The sequence below is a fragment of the Leptidea sinapis genome, chromosome 13 (assembly GCF_905404315.1).
Source record: "Leptidea sinapis chromosome 13, ilLepSina1.1, whole genome shotgun sequence".
Classification (NCBI taxonomy): Eukaryota; Metazoa; Arthropoda; class Insecta; order Lepidoptera; family Pieridae; genus Leptidea; species Leptidea sinapis.
The window spans coordinates 3,949,722-3,976,525 of record NC_066277.1 but is presented as its reverse complement, the minus strand read 5'-3'; the positions used below and the strand labels follow the sequence as shown (position 1 = coordinate 3,976,525).

General features: G+C 35.0%; 1 protein-coding gene across 1 annotated transcript; it reads right to left on the bottom strand.

The window, feature by feature from the left end:
* Positions 1 to 3,637: 3,637 nt before the first annotated feature.
* Positions 3,638 to 20,908, bottom strand: LOC126967788 (inositol oxygenase-like). Its single transcript, XM_050812484.1, has 7 exons — positions 20,763 to 20,908; positions 16,480 to 16,654; positions 14,305 to 14,513; positions 11,503 to 11,639; positions 10,712 to 10,846; positions 9,036 to 9,131; positions 3,638 to 4,256 (listed from the first exon to the last, which is right to left on the bottom strand). The coding sequence occupies exons 1-7, from the start codon at positions 20,772 to 20,774 to the stop codon at positions 4,148 to 4,150; spliced, it is 873 nt and encodes a 290-aa protein (XP_050668441.1). The 5' UTR covers positions 20,775 to 20,908; the 3' UTR covers positions 3,638 to 4,147.
* Positions 20,909 to 26,804: the final 5,896 nt, after the last annotated feature.

Here is a 26,804-nt window from a genome sequence, read left to right as displayed (position 1 = left end):
CTATAAGACTAACAAACCACCTTATAAACAAAATAAGAGTCAGCACTTGGTGAGCGGATAGTGTGCCGTTCGGCACTTTCGGTTTTAATGTATCTGAAAAATCTACTGCCCTGGGGCACTGCCGATTTCGGAAGGTTAAATTATAATTATTAGTAACTCATAAATTTCACTATTCCCCAAAAAGTAAGCTTTGAAGTTCTTCTAAACTTGCAAGTTTTGTATAAAATTCATTAAAGATATAAATTACGTTACAATAATTAATTTGTATTGAAATCCGTATGCTTATAATAGTTTAGATATGGTCACGACCTGTGCTACCACAATTAAATTGCCATCAAAACATCAAACAAAATAAGATAAAGTTTATGAGTTTTTTACGATTTGATAAAAGTATGGTGTTTACTTGATACTTAGAAGGATATCGGATAGAGAATAGCTAAAGAAAATAACAACATTATCTTTAGCGGTACACCTAGGGCTGATGGATGAACAGATGATTTATTCCTACAGGGCTGATGGTTGAATAAACAAGAAACTGTCTTCCACAGTGCAGTTTTCAAGGAGCTTTCTTCCACGTACTACAAAGCTGTGGAATGAACTTACTTGTGTGGTGTTTCCAGGACGATACGACATGGGTACCTTCAAAAAAAGCGCGTACAGCGTCCTTAAAGACTGGCAACGATCCTGTGATTCCCCTGGTGATGAAAGAGAATGCAGGTAGCGGTGATCACTTAACACCAGCTAACCAGTACGGTATATGCTTTTACAACAAGATCTCAGAAAATGTTCAAAACAAAAGTGTTACGTTATTCAAAAGAATTGTTAAAAAACGTTTGTGTGGTAAAGGTTACTATTACATAAATGACTTTCTTAATGATACCACAGATTGGGAATGGAGTGACCGCCCTCAGGCTATTAAAAAATAAGTTAAATTGTACAATATTACTTTGTAAAAATATTTTTTCGAAGAAAAAAAAGCGCGCTGAGTTTGTTGCGCCCATTCTTCTCAGGTCTGAGACATTCATTTTGGAATGGGTGGTTGTTTTTGACTTTCAATAAGTGTAACTAACTAACTAACTATCTTTATGTATATATTTCTTGTGTGCGTGTGTATGTCACTGAACTCCTCCTAGACGGCTGGACCGATTTTGATAAAAAAATTTGTGTGAGTTCAAGGGGATTCGAGGATGGTTTAGATTCACAATTGAACTACCTCATAAACGGCTGGACCGATTTTGGTGATATTTTTGTGTGTTCCGGTGAATTTGAGATTGGTGTGTGTCTTCAGGTGGATTCGAGAATGGTTTAGATTCACAATTAAACTACCTGTTAAACGGCTGGACCAATTTTGATGATTTTCATTTAAAAATGAATTGCTGTTCGTTAGTCTCGCTAAAACTCGAGAACGGCTGGACCGATTTGGCTAATTTTGGTCTTGAATTATTTGTGGAAGTCCAGAAAAGGTTTAAAAGGTGAATAAATAGGAAAATGCTGCTAAATTAAATAAAAACAACAAATTTGTTTTTCCTTTGAAGTGTCCATACATAATTTCTATGAGAGAATTTATTGACGCACGGTTTGACAGTTCTGATGTGAAACAATTTCATTACGACAGCAGGGTGCATATTTTACGAAGTAATTTTTGATGTTATGATATATTATTGACAAATTCATATAAAAACATTATTTTATTTATTATATACAGGACAACGTCTGTCGGGTCAGCTAGTTTTGAATAAAAATATTTGAATTTGATTAAAAACTATGTGCACGTGTAAGTGTTGCCAATATTGTAATCATGTTCAATCGCGCTTGTTACGTGTTGACTATTTTATTATATTATTCTTGACCTCATATTAACACTAGCTCCTCCAATCGTTTATATAGCGTGTTATAATTTTGTAGGTTACATCATTATGCGGGCACGGCATATTATTTTTAACTCAACACGTTAACACTTAAACTAAAATTTAAATGAAACTCATTCAAACAATACATATACTCGTATACATCTCGTTGCATTTCAAAAATAAGTTTATCAATCTAAATTTTATAACCTTTGCTATCTTTTTTTACTCCAGGCACGGCATTATTATCCCATCCGGTCCTTCACGTCTAAGGCCATGTACCCACCAAAGCGGAGAGGACAGGAGATGTATTTTGATAACTAATCAGATTTTGTTATTTCCACATCTCGTCTCCGCTTAGCTTAAGTGGAAATGGATCAGGCAGCGAAGAGAAGATTGTAGGCGGACGGACGGGCAACGCCTGCGTTTGCACGCACCTTTTCCCACTGCCTTGGTGGAAATAACCTGAAAGCTTCGCGGCTTATCTCCTTTCTTCTCCTCTCCTCTCCTTCGGTGGACAACGTTACCCCTTCAAGGCTTAATATAGATTCTTAGCCCCCCCCTCGAAATTGTCACAAGTGGTAACATTTGTGAAACCCCTCCAATCTGCTGTGCCGACGCATTTTTTTTTTCAATTTTTTTTTCCACAGTTTTCAATAGATCACTATCTACTGTGCCTCGTTTTATACTAATCTAAATCCTAATAATTTCATTTCCAATACTTTAATTGTACAGTTTTCTGTGAGAAAAAGTTACGTTGTAACCATAATTTCGTCCTTGTAACGACTTCCGATTACCGAGAAAGTTTCCGATTGACTTCATTCGCTTTTTGCAATGACATTCTATAACGTCATTTGCTTTTTCGTACGAAACTGGCGAGATTTCGGTGAGTCCACACGTCCTGAGGATGCCTCGTGTAGAGGCGAAACACGTGTCGAACTGTTTAAAGACAAATATTGGCGGAATTAACACTAAAGAAAACTCAAATCATTTGGATAATTATGGATTTTCGCAAGTAACGCCTACTTCAATAAATAGTCAATACTTAAGTATATCGCTTTTCCTTGATTTGTTTTTTTTTACGAAAATAAGGGACGAGACGAGCAGGACGTTCAGCTGATGATAATTGATACGCCCTGCCCATTACAATGCAGTGCCGCTCAGGATTCTTGAAAACCCCCAAAAATTCTTAGCGGCACTACAACTGCGCTCGTCACCTTGAGACAAGATGTTAAGTCTCATTTGCCCAGTAATTTATGTATTTTAGTTTTATGATATTTACTACTAATATATAGCTTTTTCTTGGGGTTATTTCTCTGCGTTTTTGGTTCCGCCTGATTTTACCATAAGTAGCTGCAGCGTTCCTGTTCTGTTTGTATTTTCTTCTTTAATGTTGTTCTAGATTTTGAATAAAAGGGATCTTCGTTTAATTAAGTCTCTTTTTTCTGGTGCAACTCTGTCTTATTGTTTTAAGCTATTGCATAGCTTCTATCGCGGGCCTTGAGCGTGAAGACCGAATCCAGAAATTCTGTAACGAAAATAACCTAACACTTTGTTCAGTCAGCCAGTTGTTTTTGTAATTCATCGATGTCTGATAATCTGTCTGGGAGATTATATTAGAGGTATTTACTGGGAGAGTTTCTTATGCCGTTTCTTCACTATCAGCGCTTCATTTGGTTCCAAACCAGTTGTAGTTTAATGAAATCAAAATACATTCGATAGAAATCGTTGTAAATGCCTTAATTATAGATATATATACCTAATACTAAGTTAAACAAATGAAAGAACTGTTTGTGTTTACAAAATTTATTAAACCATTGGAATAACCCCATAATTTGTGAGCCCCTTTCCATTATAATGATAAAAATTAAATTAATTATAATGAATAAATTATAAATATTACTTTTATCAGCCAGTTTCATGTATATATATATAGTATTTGATTATCGAAACTAAACACTGGTACTAAATGGTTAAAAATGTTACTATATAATACAAATAAACATTTTTTTTAAATGCTGCAACATGTTATCGAATATTATAATAATGAAACAATAGCACAATATTCACAATATTATTATGTACAACTATATATTAGATAATCCGATTTTTCTTTGATAGAAATATTGTCATTATATTCAAACCAAACGAAATAAGAATGAGTTGGTAATTAGAAAAAAACAAAAATATCTAAAAATACTGACTTAATATAAAAAATACTGATAATATATGGCATCGATAAGATAGATATCTACAACTAGGCTTGTTTTGATGGTAGTTTCTTCCAGCCAACGTATGGATCACCACTCGCAGACGCCAGGGATGTACTTGTCGATAAGTCCCTGGTAGTAGGGCCACAGGGCTTCGATGTCTGGGATTGTCTCGCACTTCGTATACAAGTCGTATTTACTGGAAATATATTTAAAGTTATTGATGATATTAACATTAAAAAGAAATACACTACAATTTGTTATTTTTTAATGTGATAACCCTCACTTCTGGGACTGATTACACAAATTAAATTTATAAAGAAAATTTATGAGAGTTGAACAAGACATACAAGATTTATCAACGATACGTCACTCGAACGGTTAGCTCACACAGAACAAGAGAGGTCGCGGGTTCGCGTCCCGCACCGTTCATAAATTACTATTTCAAATGTAATTTTTGTATTACTGTTACACCAAAGAATATGTAATGAATGACACCCGACGAACGAGCGAGTCGTCACTTGTTTTCAAATCAAATCAATATCGTCATTAATAATGACTTATTTTTTATTTTTGTAAGTAATACTTATATACTTAAGTAAATAATAAGTATAATTTTCCTTCCCATTTCGTTCAAAATTTCATAAAGTTTTGGTTAATTCGACTAATAAACTCTGTCTTATTCATAATGACTTAGCGGAGATTTAAAACATCGCTAATATACGCTTGTTACAAAATGGTATTCATAATCGCATATTAGAGCTAAAACGCTCATTATCTCTTCGATAAAGCTGACGTATAGTACCTATTTTAAGCACTCGATCAGCTGTTCGTTAAATAATGTGTTATATAGCTTCCCGCTCAAAGTTGTTGGATATCCGTCATAAATTGACAACCGACAGACTTCAAAACTTTGATTTTTGTAGTTTTAAATTATTTTGACAACTGACAAACCATTGACATTGAAAAGATGTCTTTTTCCATTGACAGTTCCTCATTAAATTTGTTAAAATCATGTTTTTTGTACGAAATGGCAACATTGCGTACTATAGAGACGTATTAGTTATGGGAGATTTATCTAACGATTATGAATAAGGAACCTAACTAACCTATAGAAACTTAGAAAAAATTAAAGTTTGTCAGAGAGGAATTGAGAGAAGTTATATGGGGCTAAGAATAAGAGACAAAATTAAAAATGTCACAATAAGAAATAAAACAAAATCAACAGATGTAGCCTTATATGTTCTACGTTTAAAATGGAAATGGGCTGGACATATACAAAGAACAAAAGACGAAAGATGGTGCAAAGTAGTAACGAATTGGTACCCTATAAATAGGAAACGAAATCGAGGCAGACCTAATAAGAGATAAGAGATGGAGCGATGACATAGTAGAAACAGCAGGAAAGATGTGGACAAGAATTGCAAGAGACAGGAACAAGTGGAAATCAATGGAGGAGGCTTTTTACCGCTAACTGCGGTCCTTATGTCGAAATTAATAACTAATTATAGTAACAAAATTTATATTTTTGTTTAAAATAGTGAAATACTAACACATACTAACAAATACAATTTATAAGTAAATATCTTAATGTATAGATGTAAGGAAATAAAGCTATAAATAAATAAATATGAATAAGAATTTTACGCTTAAAACTTAAAACTTTTAAGGCTTAAAACACGTTTTAACTAATATAGCTTTATACCTTCGAAAAGCGTTTTATTATGAATAAGGCAGTGATTGTTTTTATGTTTTATTAATGAATTTTCTTCCTTATAACACTGATTTTGACTCGCCCGTTTCATTATACCTACAGAAATATTGTTTAACAATCATTCTTAATCTGAGAAACTATTTGCCTCTACTTAAACATACATATTATGTGAAAATTCTCGCTCCTTCGGAAACATAAAAATACTATCGGACTTGGGACTCCCAGACGTCAAATTCAAATATTTTTAATTACTTAAGTAATTTAAAAAAACAATTTTTAGTAATCAATTAAAATTTTCACACTCTTCCAGATTCGTTGTGCCTTTGTTGAGAAGAATGCACAAAAAAACTCAAGAATTTCTCTTTGTAGGGTGAAATTTTATAAAAATTCTATCACCGACCACTTTCATTAGGAATCCGTGATATTTTAAGGATAACTTACAAACCAAAATTTTATCTCTCAATTTAAACAATTTTAAGTTCCAAATGCATATATTATATCTACAACAACTTAACTGTCGCGTTTATAAAAACTAATCTAAAAATTCCAGCACTAAAACATTTAATTGGTTATTGAAATGCCGAAATTTTGTATTTTTAATATTTTTATTCATTAAAGAGATTACAAATTAATATAGGAATTGGTCGTAAGTAATTATAACGAGCATTATTTTTTTATAATCATATTGAAGTGACTGCATCGTCATCATTTTCAGCCAGAAGACGTCCACAGCTGGACAAAGGCATCAGGACCCAATGATCGCCATGACAATCGGTCCTGGAGGTCTATTACCAAAATCGAACCCGAAGTTTCGTCCGAAACGAAAGAACGACGAACTTCAAATTAAATCCTATTACCAAAGTAGTTCGGATCCGAATAGTTCGGACGGATTTCGTTTCGGAACCATAAAAAATTAAGTTGTAGTTACGACCTTATTAAGATCAAACAACGAAAAAGTTAATGTCAAGTCAATTTATGAATAAGGCAAACGAAATACAATATTTCTAATCGCGAACTTCGTATCGATCTTCGGATCTGAAACACTTTCGTAATAGGAAAATGTACGATCCGTCAACCGAAACTTCGTATTTCGATTTTGGTAATAGGGCTCCTGCGCTGCCTTCATCCAACCTACTCTGTGACTGTATTGTAGCTTGTAATTAATTTATCTTTGTATAATGTTTTCACATGTTAGTGTATAGGACTTCTATTTACTTTCATATAATTATGAACTAAATTGTTTGTATGTTTATGTGCATGATGTGTTCATCTGTAATTGCAGGAACACGTTTTTGAACTTTATGTTACAATTTTATGAATTGACATGTGTATTCTGTGTTGGTGGACCTTTCATTAATCTATACTAATATTATAAAGCTGTAGTGTTTGTTTGTTTGTTTGAACGCGCTAATCTCTGGTACTACTGGTCCGATTTGAATGATTCTTTCAGTGTTGGGTAGTCCATTTATTGAGGAAGGCTATAGGCTATGTTTTTTTTTCAAAATTAGGGATCCGTAATAAAATTGCTATTGACAATAGAACAAAATGATGTACAGGCTATAATATAGGCAATATTTTATTACTTATAAAACTATCGCGTGAATTATACTTTATATGGCAAAACAACGTTTGCCGGGTCAGCTAGTAAATAAATAAATTCGTTGTCGCCACATGGACATCCATGCTTGGTAATTTATTTCGTTAATCAAACCAGATATATTTAACCTAGGTATGTTAATGTGTATGGCAAAAGGACGTGAGAATACATGCCACCTAACATATTAAATAACTTACCTGAAGACACAATCATGCTCAAAAATAAAAAATTCGTGTAAATACGCATTTAAAAATATGCAGTACTAAGAGAAAAAGAGGATGTAATGGCTGGTGTTAACTGTTCTTAATATTTATGTTTATTAGGTATGTTTTTTCATCTTTTGTTATTTAACAGTATACCTTTTTCTGTATAAAAATAAAATATTGATATAAATACTTCTTAAGGACAGTCGTTGTGAGCAATTGCATGCTCAATGCATTTGCCCCACGCATAAACCTACACAGGTTTCTGTGACGCATCTTATACTTGAGACTCTTTTTTTTAAAATAATAAAAAAAAATGTTTGTGTTGCTTGAAAGATATAATAATATAATAATTGAATGCAATATAGATTGGTCATATAATATAGATGTGTTTCAATTAAATCCTGTGCAGAAGTAATCAATAATAACTTTATCAGCCAACAATGTCTAAATATAGTTCTCGTCTCAGTAGGCTCATCAACTGCGAATAATTTTATATTACTCAAGTTGATAATAAATATAACTTATCTATCTTATATTTCGTTAGGGTAACAGCGACACGCATACATCTGAATGTGATTCGTAATTGAGACACCTACAATACGGTAGAATAAAAAAATAAAATTTTGATAGTCATGATAGGACAAACGAGCGCGTGGGTCACCTGTTGTTAAGGTATCACCGCCGCCCACAATCTTGCAACACCAGAGGAATCACAGGAGCGTTTAAGGTAGGTGTACGCGCTTATTTTGAAGGTACCCATGTCATATCGTCCCGGAAACACCGCACAAGGAAGTTCATTCCACAGCTGTGTAGTACGTGGAAGAAAGCTCCTTGAAAACCGCACTGTGGATGACCGCCATCGAGATGGTGGGGATGATATCCTAACTTATGGCGTGTCGTGCGAAGGTGGAATTCGGCGGCAGGAATCAGGTTAAACAGCTCTTCGGAACACTCCCCGTGATAAATGTGGTAGAAGACACATAATGAAGCGACGTTCACAGAGCACTGGGTCTCCGACAATTCGAGCTGCTCTGCGTTGCACGCGGTAAAATTACCTTTGCCAATTTGAACGCGGAATGGCAATCGCTCGAAATTTCGAGAGCCAGCATTCCGATATTATGCAAGTGACTAAAAGAAAGTAACGTCGAAGAGCCGTGACAAGACAAATAGATTTTTGTGCTTCTTGTGGGTTTTTAAAACTAAACAAGATAAATTTTACCTCATTCTGCGACCTTCACAAATAAACTCAGTGAGGATGCTTTTGAACCACAGTCAAAAAACTCTCGGAAAGCCCATAAAAGATGGAAGTATGTGCATACAGTTTAAAGGCCATCGCTTTAACAGAACAAATACCTTGGCATAGAATGAAACCGTTTATAGAGATAAACCGTAAACGGTGATATACCTTACGCATAAGAGGTCTGTATAACAGAAGATGGAATAGACGATGTTTAGACTTACTTGAATTCGCGGCACCACTTGAGTACCTCCTTGTCTGACTCCTTCATGAGGTGAGCGTATTCACCGCCAGAGTGCCAGGGGTAGAACGAGTGGTACCTGGTAAAAAGAGTTGCAATTATTATATAAATAGCACATCAATCAAATGAAAAATATTCAAAATAGGACTTAAAACCACTTATTGAACATTTTAATAAAACACTTTTAAAGGATTAAAACGCGTGTAATTGTAACTGTTTTTACATCAGATTTTTGCGTAAAAGTTACATTTTTATTTTAGTTAACAAGACCTTTCCAGACCTAGTCCCCCTGAAAACGAGATTTAATCTTTTAAAAGTGTTTGTTTAAATTTATTTATATGGTGTAACACTCGCTTTAATCAAAGAAAATACCACTTATTGAACGTCCAAAACTACCAACACAAACGAAATAGTATGCCTTAGCCCTGAGATGAACGTGTGTAAGAAACTCAGCGGGCTTTTTTTTATTACATTATAATATAATATCAAACAATAAAATTTATAATTAAATAGCTTGAGGGCAGTCGCTCCATTCCCAGTCTGTGGTATCATTAAGAAAATAATTTATGTTATAGTAACCTTTACCACACAAACGATTTTTATCAATACGTTTGAATTTCGTAACACCATTGGCTTTGTACAATTTCTGGGATGTTGAAAAAGCATATCACCCAATTACTAACTCGACTTAACCGAATACTAGGCATAACAAGTTTATATTTGTTCCTCGTGTTAACATTCTGACTGTCGCAGTTTCGAGCAAATTCGTTAATGTGCCTTTGAACATAAATAACATAATATCACTAAATATGATAAGACAAAACCTTCGCTGCGTCTGTCTGTCTGTGCGCGATAAACTCAACGTCTGCTCCTCCAACTTTCGTGCTGTTTAGACCAAGGGATAGCGAAGAAGGTTTTAGTATGTAATTTATTAAGTTTTTGTATCCATTTTCATATATATAAACGATATTTGTTGGAAGTGTCGGAAAAAAAGCCGTCTGGGAGATTTCAACGAAAACGCTGTCTAAATCCTGTGAGCTATAACAAAATAATGCAAGGTGGAATTGTGTATCTTATATAGTTCTACAGAAAAGTCCGCGATGGTATGTGTCTATCTCTTAAGGATACCATACTATATCCATTTAAATACTGCTAATGTAAAAGCTATTTACACAAATACGATATTAATCCTTATCATTTTATAACGACAGAACACCTTTCTGTTGGGTCAGCTAGTAAATAATATATTTTCCGTACATTATTATTAGAGAAAAAAATGTGTGTGTCAGCTCCGACGCACGACTGGAGTTTACTCCTCAAGAACGATTGATTGTCTTTGAACAGGTACTAAACAAAATCAAGTCCAATGGAGTCGGTTACAAACAGACATACAGCAGAAGCTAAAAAAACTATTAATTAAATAAGCTATCACGCAGTATACTGTGTAAGCTGGCTACACACAAGTATATATTCACACACACACACACAACTGAAAAGTGAAAGGTGCGCGACAAATGATGCGCACCAAAAACGTCACTATCCTATTTGATGAGTAGGTTTTACTCTCCATATTTTTCGCATACGGGACGCCTTGAAAATCGATTTTTAAGGAGTGAACTCCAAAAAATTAAGCTGGATAGCAGTAGTATCAAGTATTACCTGATAATCTTAAGACCCTTCTCGGGTATCGTGGACTTGTTGTGCTTGAGGAATTGGTAGAGGTACTCGTCGTGACTCCAGGAGATTAACACGTTGTCAATGCCGCAGTTGGGTTTGTACATGCCGTACTTCGTGCTGAAAAAGAAAATAATAACAATATGTACTATGATATCACATTGAAAAAGATAATCCTGTGATAGACCAAGACAGAATAAATCGTTGAGGACAATAGACACACAAATAGTTATAGGATTATTCAGCTATGATATAAACAGAGTAGTAAGGAAAAAAGCCTTCTTTATGGAAATGAAGGGTAAAGAAGCGGCCATTTCATGGGCCTGTCTTCGAGACAACAGGTTTTCTACGAAGCCGCAACCAACCTTAATAATGTATTTTTAAGTTACAGTAATAGCCAAAACCGGCAAAAAAATGGTTCTCTGTTTATTGATGTTAGTATAATATAAGAAAAAACTAAGAAAGGGTCAAGGAATCAAGATGATAAGTAGCAGATAAGTGAATGATATTTTGCAATGCAGTGCTGGAAATCAGGGTAAGGATTCGATAATTATTCTTTGGAAAAGAATGATGAATCACGTAATTCCATTCAATATAAGACTTGAAGATTTTTTTTAGCGCTGCCAGAATATTTACCTTAGGAATAATAGGGTGTTGTGTCCATGTAGGTGGGTGTACGTTTGCATAGCAAGCAACTTTTTAAACCCGACCGCATGTTGTGTTGTAAAGTAGTATATTTTTTATTGCAATAAATACATGTTATGCCTGAAACTTACTTGTATTTAGGGTTGTAGGTATCGGGGTTGTCCTTGAAGCTTTCGACTCCGTACACGATGGATTCTGCCCACTGGCAGCCCACAGCAAATGTATCACCGACAACACACCATTGTGGCTCATCATACAGTGCCATGACCTAGTTTCAAATAGATTTAAATAGCCTGGACTATATATTAAATATTAAAATTGAATGCATTCGTATGGAAGACTAAGTAATACCTCCTACACTTGAGAACAGGAGGACCTAAATACTAAATTTGGATTTATCGTCACATTCATGTAGTAAGTAGTGTAATATTATAATTATACAAGTTATGATTATGTATGTATTAAGTTACAGATAATATTAACTATGTGTGACCGCAATACAATATGTACGCAAATATAAATAATTAATTTTGATACCTCTTTATGATATCTATTTCTTATACTTATTTGAACCTTATCGAATTTGCTATAAAAGATATGGTTATTATTAATTTATTTACAATAAATGATATAGGAAGTACTTAGTGCAAAACCAAATTAGATAAATCACATTGTTCAAAAATAAAATGGCCCGAATAAAGATCCTTGTGGAACACCTATGTATATTGGAATCGAAAAGATTTTCTGATTGGTTATTGGATCCATCAGACTCAGGGTACTATAATTAATATATGAAGCAAAGAGTCTAAGAGCTAAATCTTACCAAAGCTATGCCAATTTCATAGAAAAATAAAAGACTCTCCAAGGCAAACGCTTTACATAAGTCATAGACAAAACTTAATACGTTTAGCGTGACAGTACAGTAGATATACAGTACAGTAAATATTATCTTCGGCAATTCTGTTCCGCATTATTTGTGAATCCAGATGAGTAGAATACTGTACAACTTAAAAGACTGACCCTAAGGGGCACTATTATGGCTCAAATAAATATTTTTAAGCGAATTCATTAACTGTAATTAAATTGGTCTTCAACCAGTAATCGTTAAGCAATTGTCAATTATTTATGCAACTGTTGCGTAATAAGGGGCATTAAAACACGAATGTGGGTTTATAAGTGTTTTAATACCTAATTATCAACAGTTGCATACAAGACTTTATCTACACCTATAATATGAATCTTCTAAAAGATTCCGAAACAGTTAGCTTTCTGATAACATTAAAACAGCCAGTCCTAATAGTAACCTTATCATCCATTATTGATTATATACAAATAAACTAAGTATTAATGAAATAATTATTTATTTTAGTTGTAATTTACATTTTGTATACTGCAATTATTAAAATTCACTTGAATATTATGCTCTTTTGCAGCGTTTAAAATATCTCCGGTGTGCTGTCAAAACTTGAATAAACAAAACAATAAAAATATCGAAGAAAAATGGCGGGGATTCGAATAACCAACTTTTTTTTCGGCGCGCGACTTTCTGGTAGTGTGGAACGCGCGTAAACGAAAATTTTCATTTTTTGAAATTCATACGGATACCACACATCGAGCAATAAGAACGTGGCTGTCTGTTGAAACTCTTTACACATGAAGGGATCGAAAAAAAACAAAGGAGTGTTGTTATGAAATTCAGTACAACATTACAACACTCGTTTGGATGATGTAATGGTTATTTGGACATTGGGTGTTTAAATGTTGGCAATAAGCTTACTGTTTTAGAATCTTTAATAGAGGATTTAAAGCGTGGGTGTAGATAAAATTTATTAAAGTCTTTTTAATTAAAGTCGTTTCCATTATTATTGATCTCACAGCAATACTTTAAGTTAACGTTATTGAAATCTATAACATTATACAATATAGCTAGCTTATTCGCAAATATTAATTGGACAATGCCATAGCTGACGTCTTTATGATAGCCATAATAGCCTTTGAACTTATTTTGCCACAATTTTTATCTTATCATGTGCACCATATAACACTCCATCATACCGTGATTCAATGGTTAAACATGTGTAGAGCTATTTAATATAATAAATGTTTTTACTATTTGTTAGGTATCCGGTATTATCTGTAAAATTACCAATGGGAGGCTCCTTTGCACAGGATGCCGGCTAGATTATGGGTACCAGAACGGCGAATTTTTCTGCCGTGAAGCAGCAATGTGTAAGCATTACTGTGTTTCGGTCTAAAGGGCGCCGTAGCTACTGAAAATTCTGGGCAAATGAGACTTAACATCTTATCTTATATATCTTTTGGGTTTTTCAAGAATCCTGAGCGGCACTGCATTGTAATCAGAGCAGGGCGTATCAATTACTCTTTGCTCGTCTCGCCCTTATTTACATACTTTTTTTTTAATTTTTATTTAAACTGAAAGGACAATGGGGGATTTTTCATGGACCCCGTCCCCACCCTCCAACAATCATGGGATGCGTCTCAATAAATTTACTAGGACCCAACAAAAGTAAAAATACCTGTTTTAGTTGCAAAATCAATAAGGTTTTTATATCTTTGCACTGAAAAATAGTTGACTCATTATCGGTCTTTTAATCGTAGGTTCTTAAAATTTGGAATTTTATTTATTTCATAATGAATTCTTCTTAGGTTCCTAGATATATTTATGAGCATTATGTTTTATATACATACATAATATAGTGTTTTAACTTTTTACCAGCTTAAATTATAAAGCATAAAAGTACTTTAAATAACATTTGAATAGTATAGATTAGTGTCTCATATAATACCCGCGCGACAAAGACTGTATACACCGCCATTTTAATGAAATCATAATAGTCACAAATCGACCAAGAAAAGTACTGGTTGCAACTTTTTAATATGATTCCGTCCCTGTACTAACACTATATACATACCTTGCCCAAATCGTGTATAAGACCGGTCAGCTGAAACCAATCATCGTCAGGATAGTCCTCACGGATCCTCTCAGCCGTTTGGAAGGCGTGAACGATGTTCGGCAAGTCCAAGTCAGGGTCGGACTCGTCAACCACTTCGTTCAGCTTAATAAGTCCTTCCTTAATAGTAGCCTTAAAGTGGTTGAATTTCATCCATTTCGCGCGTTTTTCTGGACAAAATAAAGTGGATAACATTGAAAGCTTTATCAAATGTAATTCTTATGGAGATACATTATATACATTAGAGATGCTTAACCGCGTGGGACTACGCGGTTAACGTTTCATCCCAATAACATGTAAAAAATATAGTAAGTGCACAAATCCGCCCAAAGCCATTATCGTAAGTACTGTATTATACTTTTTCGATTTTTTTTCTTTTTTTTTTATGGAATAGGAGGACAAACGAGCGTACGAGTCACCTGGTGTTAAGTGATCACCGCCGCCCACATTCTCTTGCAACACCAGAGGAATCACAGGAACGTTGCCGGCCTTTAAGGAAGGTGTACGCGCTTTTTTTGAAGGTACCCATGTCGTATCGTCACGGAAACACCGCACAAGGAAGTTCATTCCACAGCTTTGTAGTACGTGGAAGAAAGCTCCTTGAAAACCGCATTGTGGAGGACCGCCACACATCCAGATGGTGGGGATGATATCCTAACTTGATATCCTATTTATTTGTGAACATTTATTTTAATTGTGTTTCAGGTCTTGTAATATTTTAAATAATACAGTGGATTTCATTTATAAGTTACGACCTTGGTTGAAATGACCATTTAGGTATATCGACGTAAAATCTAAATCCCTTGAACTTAAAGCATACTTTATGTAAAAAAAATTTAACCAAAAAAACAACAGACTTCAAAAACACTATTCCAAAAAAAATAGATATCTATAATACACTAAAAGGTATAAAAATAATTACGTATTTTTATACAATCTAATTAATTACGTTACGATTATTAAAAGACATAAAAGGCATTTATTTTCTTAAAATTGATTCCTTTAGAATTCTTTTTGATGTAATTTCTAATAACTACTAGATACTACTACCGCTTCGGCAACAAATAGCGCTCTGAGAGAGAAGAAGCGGCGCAAGAAACTCTCCCAGCATTCTTTTTTTGCGCTCTTTTCAATACAAAATATACAATATTGTACAATCATTTCTATCGCTATAAAATAATCACGATCTAGTCCCAGGCTGTTCGATCATTTAGATATTCAGCAGTGGAGTAATAGGATTTACGACAGAGCCATTTTTTATAAAACATTTAAATGTATTTATAGATAATGCCTGAACAGTGGCTGGGACTTTATTATAGAAGTGTATACATTAACGATTATTGTTATTTTTGAAATCCAATTTTCAAATAAAAAAAGAATCATCAAAATACCGTCGAATTGAGAACCTCCTCCTTTTTTGAAGTCGGTTAAAAATTCAAATTTTTTTTTTTGTAACAAATGCCTATAAGATATTGCGACCGGAGTCGGCCATCATAGACAGGAAGAGCTTCTATCATATGCTTACAATGACACAGATGTTCAGCAAATTTGGATACGTTTACCTCTTTTATGATGCTGGCTAAGTTGGTAAGATAACGTGTATGTTTCGTAGTATAGTAACTATAGCTTCAACTTCTTTATCGAGAATTATCTGTCTGTCTGCCTATCAAACATCAAGTTGCAGAACTAATTTTACTAATAGAAGATTTATTTATTTGCATAGATTATATTTGCACAGGATGCTAGGTAGGTGGTCATTATAATAATATAGACATATATATATAATAGAAACGCCCATGAATGTAAAATTGCTAATACTAAAAACTAAAACTAAACTAAAAAATAATTATGATAATACTGAGTTGCTCTCTAACGGCCGTTTTCAATAACGTATCCTCTAGTGACGGATAGCGCGATGCGCCGTAGCGAGTGAAATTACGATTTAATTGACGAGCGCAATAATTGTAGTGCTGCTCGGAATTTTTGCGCGCACTGCATTGTAATGGGTATCAATTACCCTCAAGTGAACGAGCTGCTCGTCTCCTCCTTTACTGTCATAAAAAGGTGTGAAAAATCGAATGTTTGTCTTCAGATATTTTTTGATGTGACAACTTTTCGTTTTCACCTTTCATTTACCTTTAACAAGATCGACGGTCATCTTGGAGTGCATCTCGTAGTAGGTCCTGCGCACGCGCTCCTTGATGGGATCGTTGACGTCGATGGAGTAGTCCCGGTAAGCGTTCACCGGCTTGTCTGTGAACGACTCTTCAGGTCGTAGGAGCTGGGAGGGGTCAATCATGCTCACGGTCTTCTGCGGGTCATTATTGTGTCAATAGCATCATTAATACAATTGATATGAATCTATTTATAACAAGGTTGAGACGTGTCACGAAGTCCATGCTCGAGTAAATTTACTGGTTATTGTTGTCTCTTTTATACACAGTTAATAAAACAGAGATAGTTGATCATGAATTACGACGAGACGCTCTCTGGAATACAAACCTTATTGTTTTCGATCTGATTTCGGATTTTATTAATATGTTGTAAGGACCATTTTTTGCACCATCGTAAGACCAGTGCTAACTTTGCCGCATTCATAAAACCGCGAAATTATTGGCACTTTATTTTATTCTCAATATAAGTCTGCATTTATAAAATAAACATTTTAAGTAGACTGCTACAATTTGAGATCAGAATCAGCTCTTTAGGTTTTTCAAAATTAGACAACGTGATATTCTTTTTAAATTTTCGTTTTCAAGTTGTAGCAATTTTAGTAAAAAATACTTTGAAAAAACAATTTTTATTATAAGTCCTGTGCGATTATATTATTTGTAAGCCTAATAATTATAGCACCTAACAATTTAAAAAAATAAGGACTAGCCGTTAGTTTGCGATTTTAATGTATGAAATGGCTGGCCGATATCTGATATTGGAAATAATTTTTTCTGGCCAATTAAAGCTTCTGGCCAATATTATGCTCAAAATAAAATAAGTAGGCAAAAAGTTTTTTTTTTGTCACTTAGAATATACCTAATATATATAGGTCGTCACAAGGAGCGTGCGTTGTTTTTCAGCAAGGCCTACCTTACAAAACTTACTTAATGAGTGGGTGTTGAATAGACCTTTGGTTATAGAAGAACAGAACCATATTAAATTAAATCGATTTTAAAAGAATTGTTAGAAAACGTTTGTGGTTACTATAACATAAATGACTTTCTTGATGATACCACATATTGGGAATGGAGCGACCGCCCTCAGGCTATTAAATAATAAGTTTAATATATATTACTTTGTAAACATATTTTTTTCGATGAAAATAAAAAGCCCACTGATTTTGTTGCGCGCGTTCTTCTCAGGTCTGAGGCATTCGTTTTGGAATGGGTGGTAGTTTTTGACTTTCAATAAGTGATGTCACATCCTATTTTGAATAACAATATTTGTATTTTAATTTGAATATTCTATAAGCTTGAGACTCGAAGTATAGACGCGAGAAACTCATCCGGCCTTTTTTGCATTCTATTCTAGTGTTGACAGGCGCGTATTACTTCCCATAACATTCAGAAGTGGGAATACGAATTTAAAAAACTCTGACGGTTCATCGAATTCTCAGTTCTCGTTCTTTTTTGCTGGCGGAAGTGACGTTCAGAACGCTAGTCTGTTTCCGCTATTTAAAAAACAGTTACGATGTATTTTTTTGTAGAATTTACGGAAGCTATGCGGTTGTTACGCGACATGATCCGTATCGCAAAAAAGCCAAGGCTTTTACAGTTCTCTGTCGGATGCGGGATGGCCTCTGAGGTACGGATCTGTCACTGCCTTCCAGAATCTATCGCAACACGTCGTGATCAAATATGGTTTATCACTGTCTTCATAACATGTATGACCGCGACCAACGACATCCTAATAGACTTGTTTACAAAAAAGCACCCAGGACTACTCTGTTTACTAAAAATTGTCATGCCATGTGTATTCATATATTTAATAAACTTCCCGATTCTATTAAAATGTTTAATATTGGTCCTTTTAAAAACTCGCTTATGTCAATGGTATCTGACTTTTTAAATTTGTGATTTTCTTTTTTATTATCTTGTATTTAACTTTGACTACATAATATGTATATGACATGTACCTATATTTTGTGTAGATGCTAATATAATGTAACAATTAAATATTATGTGCTGTAATCTTACCCCCTTATTCATAATGGTCTGCTAACTTAAAGCATTGCTAATTCTCACTCTGTCTTCTTCTATTGACCTAAGTCAGAATGAGAAATAGCACTCTGTAACGGGGCTTAGCGGACCATTATGAATAAGGGGGTTAGAATTTTATTAGATATTATATAATGACATGGAGGTTATGTAATTTGCATGCCCTTTTTGACTTATGTTTTGATTCGTATAGGGTTTTTTCGTTAACTTGTATACACACATTATGCAAATAAAGAATTATTATTATTATAACTGCGTATAAAAGAGACAAAAAGACTTGATCACCTTTTTACTTTTAATTATTTTACGTTTGAGTATTTTTGTTGCGTGTAAACATAATATGATACTGTCGTTGAAGTGTAAAACTATGAAGCTGTAAATGATAAATTAAAAGAGTGGCAATGAGTTTCTTGCCACTTCTTCTCATTAAAGATCAACCTTTTACGAAGTGACGTCCTGAGTGTGATAAAACGCATTAAACTCAGCATAATTTAGCTGATAAAAGACTATATAAATGACATCAAAGATTATGCTAAGCTGCTTTTTACATAAGAAAAGTCTGAGTATGCTGTCTTAGTTTGTTGAACATGACCAACTTGTTTGTTACTTATAAACTAGTGTAATGATCAATGCACTTTGTATCAAAAATAAAAAAAGCGTTTTTTTTACCACCTCGATGAAAAGCTGCCCCTGGTACGAGGGACAAAAGTAGCCGATTCTCTCCCGGCAAGACGACTTTTGTCCCTCGTACCAGGGGCTAAAAGCGAGCTTCTCATCCAGGTGGGGAAAAAAAACGTATATGCACCACGTGAGATAAGTAGGACATTGCCATTCAATATTCCACGGGAGAGAACGACAGAGAGAGTGAGAATGACCTACTTTTTGCCCTAGGTGCGTGATATACTATTTTTTTTATTATGAGTAAATTTTTTTTGTAACATATACAAGTAGGTGTTTAAATCTTATATATAAAATTCTCGTGTCACAATGTTCGTCCGGCTTGACCGATTCTCATGAAATTTTGTGAGCATATTGAGTAGGTCTGAGAATCGTCCAATCTATTTTTCATACCCCTAAGTAATAAGGGTTGTTCACCCTTAATTTTTTTTTTTAATTTTTGGACAATATTTTATGTTTTTATTTTTTTATAACGTGGGTTTAAAAAATACATATAACTTCAAACTTTCACCCATCTACGATCAACAGTTACTTTTGTATCGCGATTTTAATATCGGCAATACAACGTTTGCTGGGTCAGCTTGTTTAACTATATATTTCAAATTCCGTTGAAACAAAACGAATAAAGCTTATAATTCCACCACTGCAATGATAAAACTATATATTTTTATGACTACAATAATATTTTTAGTAGAAATGCACGATAAATTATACGACTGTAAACATGTCGCTGCTATAAACAACATTGTTAAAATAAAATGAAGTCTAACCTAAACAAAACAAAATAAGTTTTATATCTTCTTAAGTCTTTAACAGTTTGTTTTGGAAATTAATTTAATTTCTTTGAAAAATTATTTTAGTATGCGTTACTTTGCGGAAATCCATAATTGTCAAAATGATTTCTTAAAACAAATCGATACGTGTTTCGCCTCTACGCGAGGCATCCTCAGGACGTGTTGTCCCGCCAAAATCTGGCTACAGATTTCGTGTAGAGGCGAAACACGTGTCGAATTATTTTAAGACATACTACATTGGCGGAATTAACACTAATGAAAATTTTTATCATTTTTTTTTTCTTTGCTTAAAATATTTTTTTTTAATAATATTTATTGTTTTTAAAAGGTATGCTATAGACTTGGGTAATTTATTAACGAATTGACTGAACATCAAATAAGTTTATGTTAAAATAAATCTATACTTAGGTACCTATAAATCATAGAAAATTGATTTGTTTTTTTTTTATTGTGCTTTATTTAAGATTATTATAACATTTATATGAAACCTTTGTTATGTAATTGTTTATCTAAAACCAATAAGTAAGTAAGGTTTGCAACCTTTGCACTTATCAAATTAACATACTTTATAAAATTACTTTAATATAGCTATAAAATATTTAACACAATTCTCTTATTTTATTAATTAATAAAATAATATATTTATTAACTATTAGTAACTATTATTTTTAATTGGAATGCAAATTGTTTGGAATGAAATGATTGTAATATATTGTATGTCTCGTTGGGTACTTACAGCTTGCGCCATTTTCGAAGTTACTTCTTCCTGAGCAGGCGAGCGGTTGTGTTGACAGTAAATGAAGAGATGTCATCTTTGAACATTTATATAAACGCGCCGATCAATTTCAAGTGGTTATATCTATTGATAAAGCGCATTAATTTGCGTCTTAGATAATCATAATTCTATTGTTGATACACCTAATGCGGGATAGACGCCATCTTTCCGTTTCCTGTCATAAACTGATAACGCTCGCAAAAAAACAATACTTGTAAGTGGATTGAAACTGATCTTAATTTGATGTATTTAAAAAACAAAATTCAAGTTATAACACAGAAAGTTATGTGCTCAAATTATATTTTAATAATTATAGATAATATTATTAAGTTATACTTTATATCAATGAAAACATAAATAAGTAACGTGAAATACTAGTTTACTGTAATGATAATAATAATCTTATAAGAATACTAGAACACCCAAGGGTGTCGTAAGGGGCGAGAAAGGGCTTTTAGGAAGTGGGAGAGTCACGCTGCCGTCTTATGACGTAAGTACAATCGGGCCACACTCGTCCGGGTTAATTACCACACTTAGAGCGCAAAAAAAAATACTGGGAGAGTTTCTTGCGCCGCTTCTTCTCTCTCAGAGCGCCATTTGTTTCCGAAGCGGTAGCAGTATCTAGTTTATTAGAAATGACATCAAAAAGAATTCTAAAGGAGTCAATTTTGAGCAAATAAATGCCTTTTTATGCCAGGTAAGGATAGTGAAGTAGCGGCCTAGTGCCGCTATGTTTCGCATAGGTTAGTGTTGAGGACCGGAGGATTCTTCACCAGAAGCTAAAAGAGATTTTATCCCAGAAAGCAGCATCTGACTGCAAAAAGCAGGCGCATTGAACTTGGGTTGCGACGCTGGGCTGAAAGGATCCAAACTGCAAAGTTCTAAAGGGGAAATATAACCGTGCCTCCAGATTCTTTGAGCGAAAATCACCGGTGCGAAATCGAAGCACGTTGTCCAAAACCGGCGAGCCGCTTTCCACTTACCCGACTGGAACACGCAATTTCTGGTCGCTGTCGAAAGCTGCTGTTGATAACTTCAACCAGCCGTCCCTGCCGCCGTTGCACATGAGGAATGATAGTGGCAGTTAGCCTGGATGTAGCGAAGGCTTTTGATTGTGTATGGCACAAGGCGCTTCGCTCAAAAATTCCACCATTTGGGCTTCCCGAGAGCTTATGCTAGTGGACATTCAGCTTCATCACTGGACGCAGCATAGCGGTCGTTGTCGACGGTTATTGCTCGAACCCAAAGCCCGTGAACAGCACTGGAGTGCTCCAAGGCTGTGTGATATCTCCCAAACTGTTTCTTTTGCATTTCAATGATATGTTTACAACATACATTCCTATGCAGACGACAGTATTTGTGATGCAGTATACACGGGCCATGCAGGTCTCTCTGGGGAAATCAGTGCGGGGAGAAACTTGTGTCTTCTATTGAGTCCTCTCTTGAGAAGGTCGGAGAATGGGATGAATTGAACCTTATCCAATCTAACTCCCAGAAGACTCAAGTTTGCGCGTTTACCACAAAAAAAAACCCATTTGTCGTATCACCGCTCTTTGACAACACTTAAAGTCTCGCCTCGTATCGAATTACTGGGTCTTGCCAATTCCGTAGTCATCTGGAGGGCAAAGCCAAATTGGCTTCGAATAACCTGAGCGTCATAGATAGAGCACGGCAATACTGCAAGCCGGGCCACATCCTAGTACTCTACAATGCGCAGGTCCGGCCACATATGGAGTATTGCTGTCATTTCTGGTCTGACGCATCCCAGTATCAGCTCGATCCATTTGACCGCGTGTAACGCAGAGCAGCTCGAATTGTCGAACTGGGTCCCCCAGTGCTCTGTTAACGGGTTGAAAAATGACTTAGTCTTGTTGGCCGTATGTGAAAAAGCGTTGTCATTATGTAGAAGAAAGCAGATTTTTGGTCGTCTTTCGCGAACTTTTTTTAACAGACTGGGTAAACAAATGGTAGAATACCACTCGGCATTAGCACTCTTTTGATCTTCATTGACGGAATTGTGCAGATGGGACCCGTAGCTGAGAAAAAAATGCGATAATTTTTTACCAACGTTTCTCGCCTACCTCATTTTCAAACACCCATTCACAAGATTGTCGTTTTATTTCGGGTTTAAAATAATAAATCCACATTTCGTCTCCTGTTACAATGTCATAAACAGCATTAGAATGTCCGTGGTCATACTTCAAGCATCTATGAGTACCATTCCACGCGTGCCCGCTTCTGTTCCGCTGTCAATTCATGACCGATCCAACGACAACAAAGTTTCCCAACTTTCAATTCTTTGTGTAAAATGTTCTAAACTTGGCTCATACCAATCCCCAATAGTCCTCGAATTGTCAGCTTCAATAAGCCTCTTAACATTAGCCACATTATTTTCGTTGACGGCAGTTGAAGGTCGCCCTTCACGAAATTCGTCATGTCAAGAAACCCGACCTCTCTCGAATTCAGCAAACCATCGCCTCACGGTGCTCAAGCAACGTGCTTCTCTCCCATTACCATTTTGAAGACGAGCGGCACAGTCTTGAGGAGAGAGAGAACTTTTAAAATCATATAAAATGATCGCTCTAAAACCTTTTCGACTTAATTCCATTTTGGTTGCGTACGTAGAACTTTGATGTGTGATAAAAAACAATTGACAAATGATTTCCCGCCAATTGCTTTTTTTTATTACTAAGGTGGTTGCAACATTTAAAAAAATATAACATTCGAAATTTAAATAGGTAGTTCCGATTAGCTAGAAGTGTGTGAACCCTTTAGTGTGCCCTATGTACCAGGACTTCATATGCATTTTAGAAGTTCATGCATAATGCAGGTTCATCTTTGTGCCCTTTGGTGTCGAGACACTTGGCCCGTGGGGCCCAGAGGCGCGGAGAATATTCAAAATACCATCTTCACGCCTCAATAAGGCTACTGGAAACCCAAGGGCTGGCAGCTATCTCGGGCAACGGATCAGCCTAGATAACCAACGCGGAATTGCTGCCAGTATTTTAGGTACGCTTCCACGTAATGATAGTTTTAATTTTATGTAGTCATAATATTGTAAATATAGTTATAAGATTTGTTTTGTTTAAATAAATTTTAATATAACCTATGCAGGTTTCACTTCTGACATGTGTACTGCGTACGGTTTTTTTTTACAAAGAAAATGTTTAAACTCAATAATTGTAATATGCTGTAAACCCTAATACGTAGATATTATAGAAAGTTCTTCATATCTATCATAACAATAATGATAAACGGACATAGTTAAGTAATAGTAGATTATAAGTAGGTCTATATCGCAAGTCGTAAAATTTATAATTGCAATAAAAATATAGATAATATAGATAGATATAATTGTTTTTTAATATTTTTATTAGTTATTGATTATTTTGCTAAATAGAAGACTAGTCTTTACCAGGCTCCTTTGGACAGGATGCCGGCTTGATTATGGGTACCACAACGGCGCCTATTTCTGCCGTCAAGCAGTAATGTGTAAGCATTATTGTGTTTCGGTCTGATGGGCGCCGTAGCTAGTGAAATTACTGGGCAAATGAGAATCTTATGTCTTGGGTATGTTTTGGGTTTCTCAAGAAGTATTGTAATCGGCAGGGCGTACCATCAGCTGAGTGTCCTGCTGGTCTCGTCCTTATTTAAAAAAAAAACATGTAATGGTTACGGGACTTAAAGATATTTAGACAAAGGTGTCATTTGTAACAAAAGCTCTATACAAGTACAGGAAGTAGTCTATGTGACACCACAAGGTGATACTTTTCAAAAGTTTATGTATTTCTGTGCGAGTGTATGTCACTGAACTCCTCCTAGACGGCTGGACCGATTTTGATGAATTTTTTTGTATGAGTTCAAGGGGATTCGAGGATGGTTTAGATTCACAATTGAAGTACCTCCTAAACGGCTGGACCGATTTTGATGAAGTTTTTGGTTGTTCCAGTGAATTTGAGATTGGTGTGTGTCTTCAGGTGGAATCGAGAATGGTTGAGATTCACTATTGAACTACCTCCTGCACGGCTGGACCGATTTTGATGATTTTTTTGTGTTCCAGTGAATTTGAGATTGGTTTAGGTTCTCAATTCCGTCCATATAATATAATTCTCCTGCACATGTGTATGTTAGTGAACTCCTCCTAACGGCTGGACCGATTTTTCAAATTTAAGACGTGTGTACAGGACAACGTCTGTCGGTTCCACTAGTATACTATAGAAAAAAAATATCATAGTAGATATAAGATTGGTTACAATTAGGGGAAACTGTTGAACCTTGGCACTATGTGTACCTAGGCCATTAGGCTGGTTTAAAAAATTCCCGCAATGTTTAATTCTATTGTCTAGTGTATTCTGTACGTCAATTTGAAAGTAGTCACATACCGCCATTAAGCCGGTGTTTGGTGTTATCGACGTTAAAAAGATTTTTGGGGAAAAAGGTAAGTATTTTTAATATGCTTTGAAGTCTGATAGTTTTCAACGTTTTATTATAGTCACTGAACTTTATTTTGCCTTTGGTTATTTTCTTTAACTAGTAGTAAACAATAATAACGTTACGAGATAAGTAACCACAAATTATATGAAATCCACCGTTTTGTTGAAGTTGGAGTAGTGTTCGTACCTCGGGCACTGTCAATCATTGGTCAGTGGCCAAAGTACATTTAGATGTTGTACTTCGGCCAGCAGATATTTTCTTAAATTATTTCACATTCACGTAAATAAATATTCCTAATAAAATATACACGATTTGTCTCATTACAAAAGTGTGTTTTTTTATGGAATAGGAGGACAAACGAACGTACGGGTACCTGTTGTTAAGTGATCACCGCCGCCAACAACCTCTTGCAACACCAGAGGAATCACAGGAGCGTTGCCGGCCTTTAAGGAAAATGTACGCGCTTTTTTTGAAGGTACCCATGTCGTATCGTCCCGGAAACACCGCACAAGGAAGCTCATTCCACAGCTTTGTAGTACGTGTCCTCAAAGATTCCTAGGTACACCATAGCACTGGCTTAGGTACCTACATAGGGTATGTTGTACCTTTGCCATAAATCCCTTTTTTCGTTTTAACTATTAAACACATTTAAGTATGAAATATACATGTTTGATATTTTTGTGGTAGTACTTAGTACTACTACACTCTACAGCATCTACTTTACAGTTGATAACCTGAGAGTTGAACATGAAGACATAATATCTAGATTTATGAACTTTACATCATTCGAACGGTTCGCACAGTAGAAGAGCGCTCACACGGAACGCGACAGTTCACGGGTTCGACTCTCGACTCGTTCATAAATTCTGTTTTCAAATCAATTTGTATACCTAGATATGACACTACTAAAACACACCCACAATCTTATCATACCCTTAGCGTCGCGTGTAAGAAAGCCAATAGATCCAGGGGGGTGCACTAGTGCTGACATGTGTCAGATAACATCAGCGTTGACAATCAGCTTAGCGTTGATAAGAAACAGCAATAGTCGCATTAGCTGAAACGAACCGCAAATGTTTGCGGATTAAAGGATTTATGTAATCTAGGATTTCGCAAGATGCCTGACATTGTTAATGTTGTTTATAGATATACCTACCACGGCATGTTGTTGATAATCATACGGGAAGCGGAATATAAAACAATTGATATAGGATTCCTACGAATTATATAACTTATCTTACAATGGAAAAATAACATAACAAGTAGATTAATGAATTTGCCAAGTCATCGTCGTTGTTAAGTTTATAATTTCTAACAGTTAAAATTATTAATTTGGTAAAACCAGAGTGGTCTGAGTGTTTTAATCACTACATAATATTATAAAGAAGGTCCTCTGCCGCATCTGTCTGTCTATCTGTTCGCGATAAACTCAAAAAGGAACCGATTTTCATGCTGTTTTCACCAATGTATAGCGAGGTTCTCGAGGAAGGTTTTAGTATATATTTTATTAAGTTTTTGTTTGCATTTTTGTACACATTAACGATATTTGTTGGATGTGTCGGAAAAAAT

Coding starts and splice junctions, on each gene's coding strand:
- LOC126967788 (XM_050812484.1), bottom strand. Junction 10,847..11,502: donor ACCTACAACCCTAAATACAA/GTAAGTTTCAGG, acceptor TTTCTTTTTCAG/CACGAAGTACGGCATGTACA. Junction 4,257..9,035: donor AAGTGGTGCCGCGAATTCAA/GTAAGTCTAAAC, acceptor ATATATTTCCAG/TAAATACGACTTGTATACGA.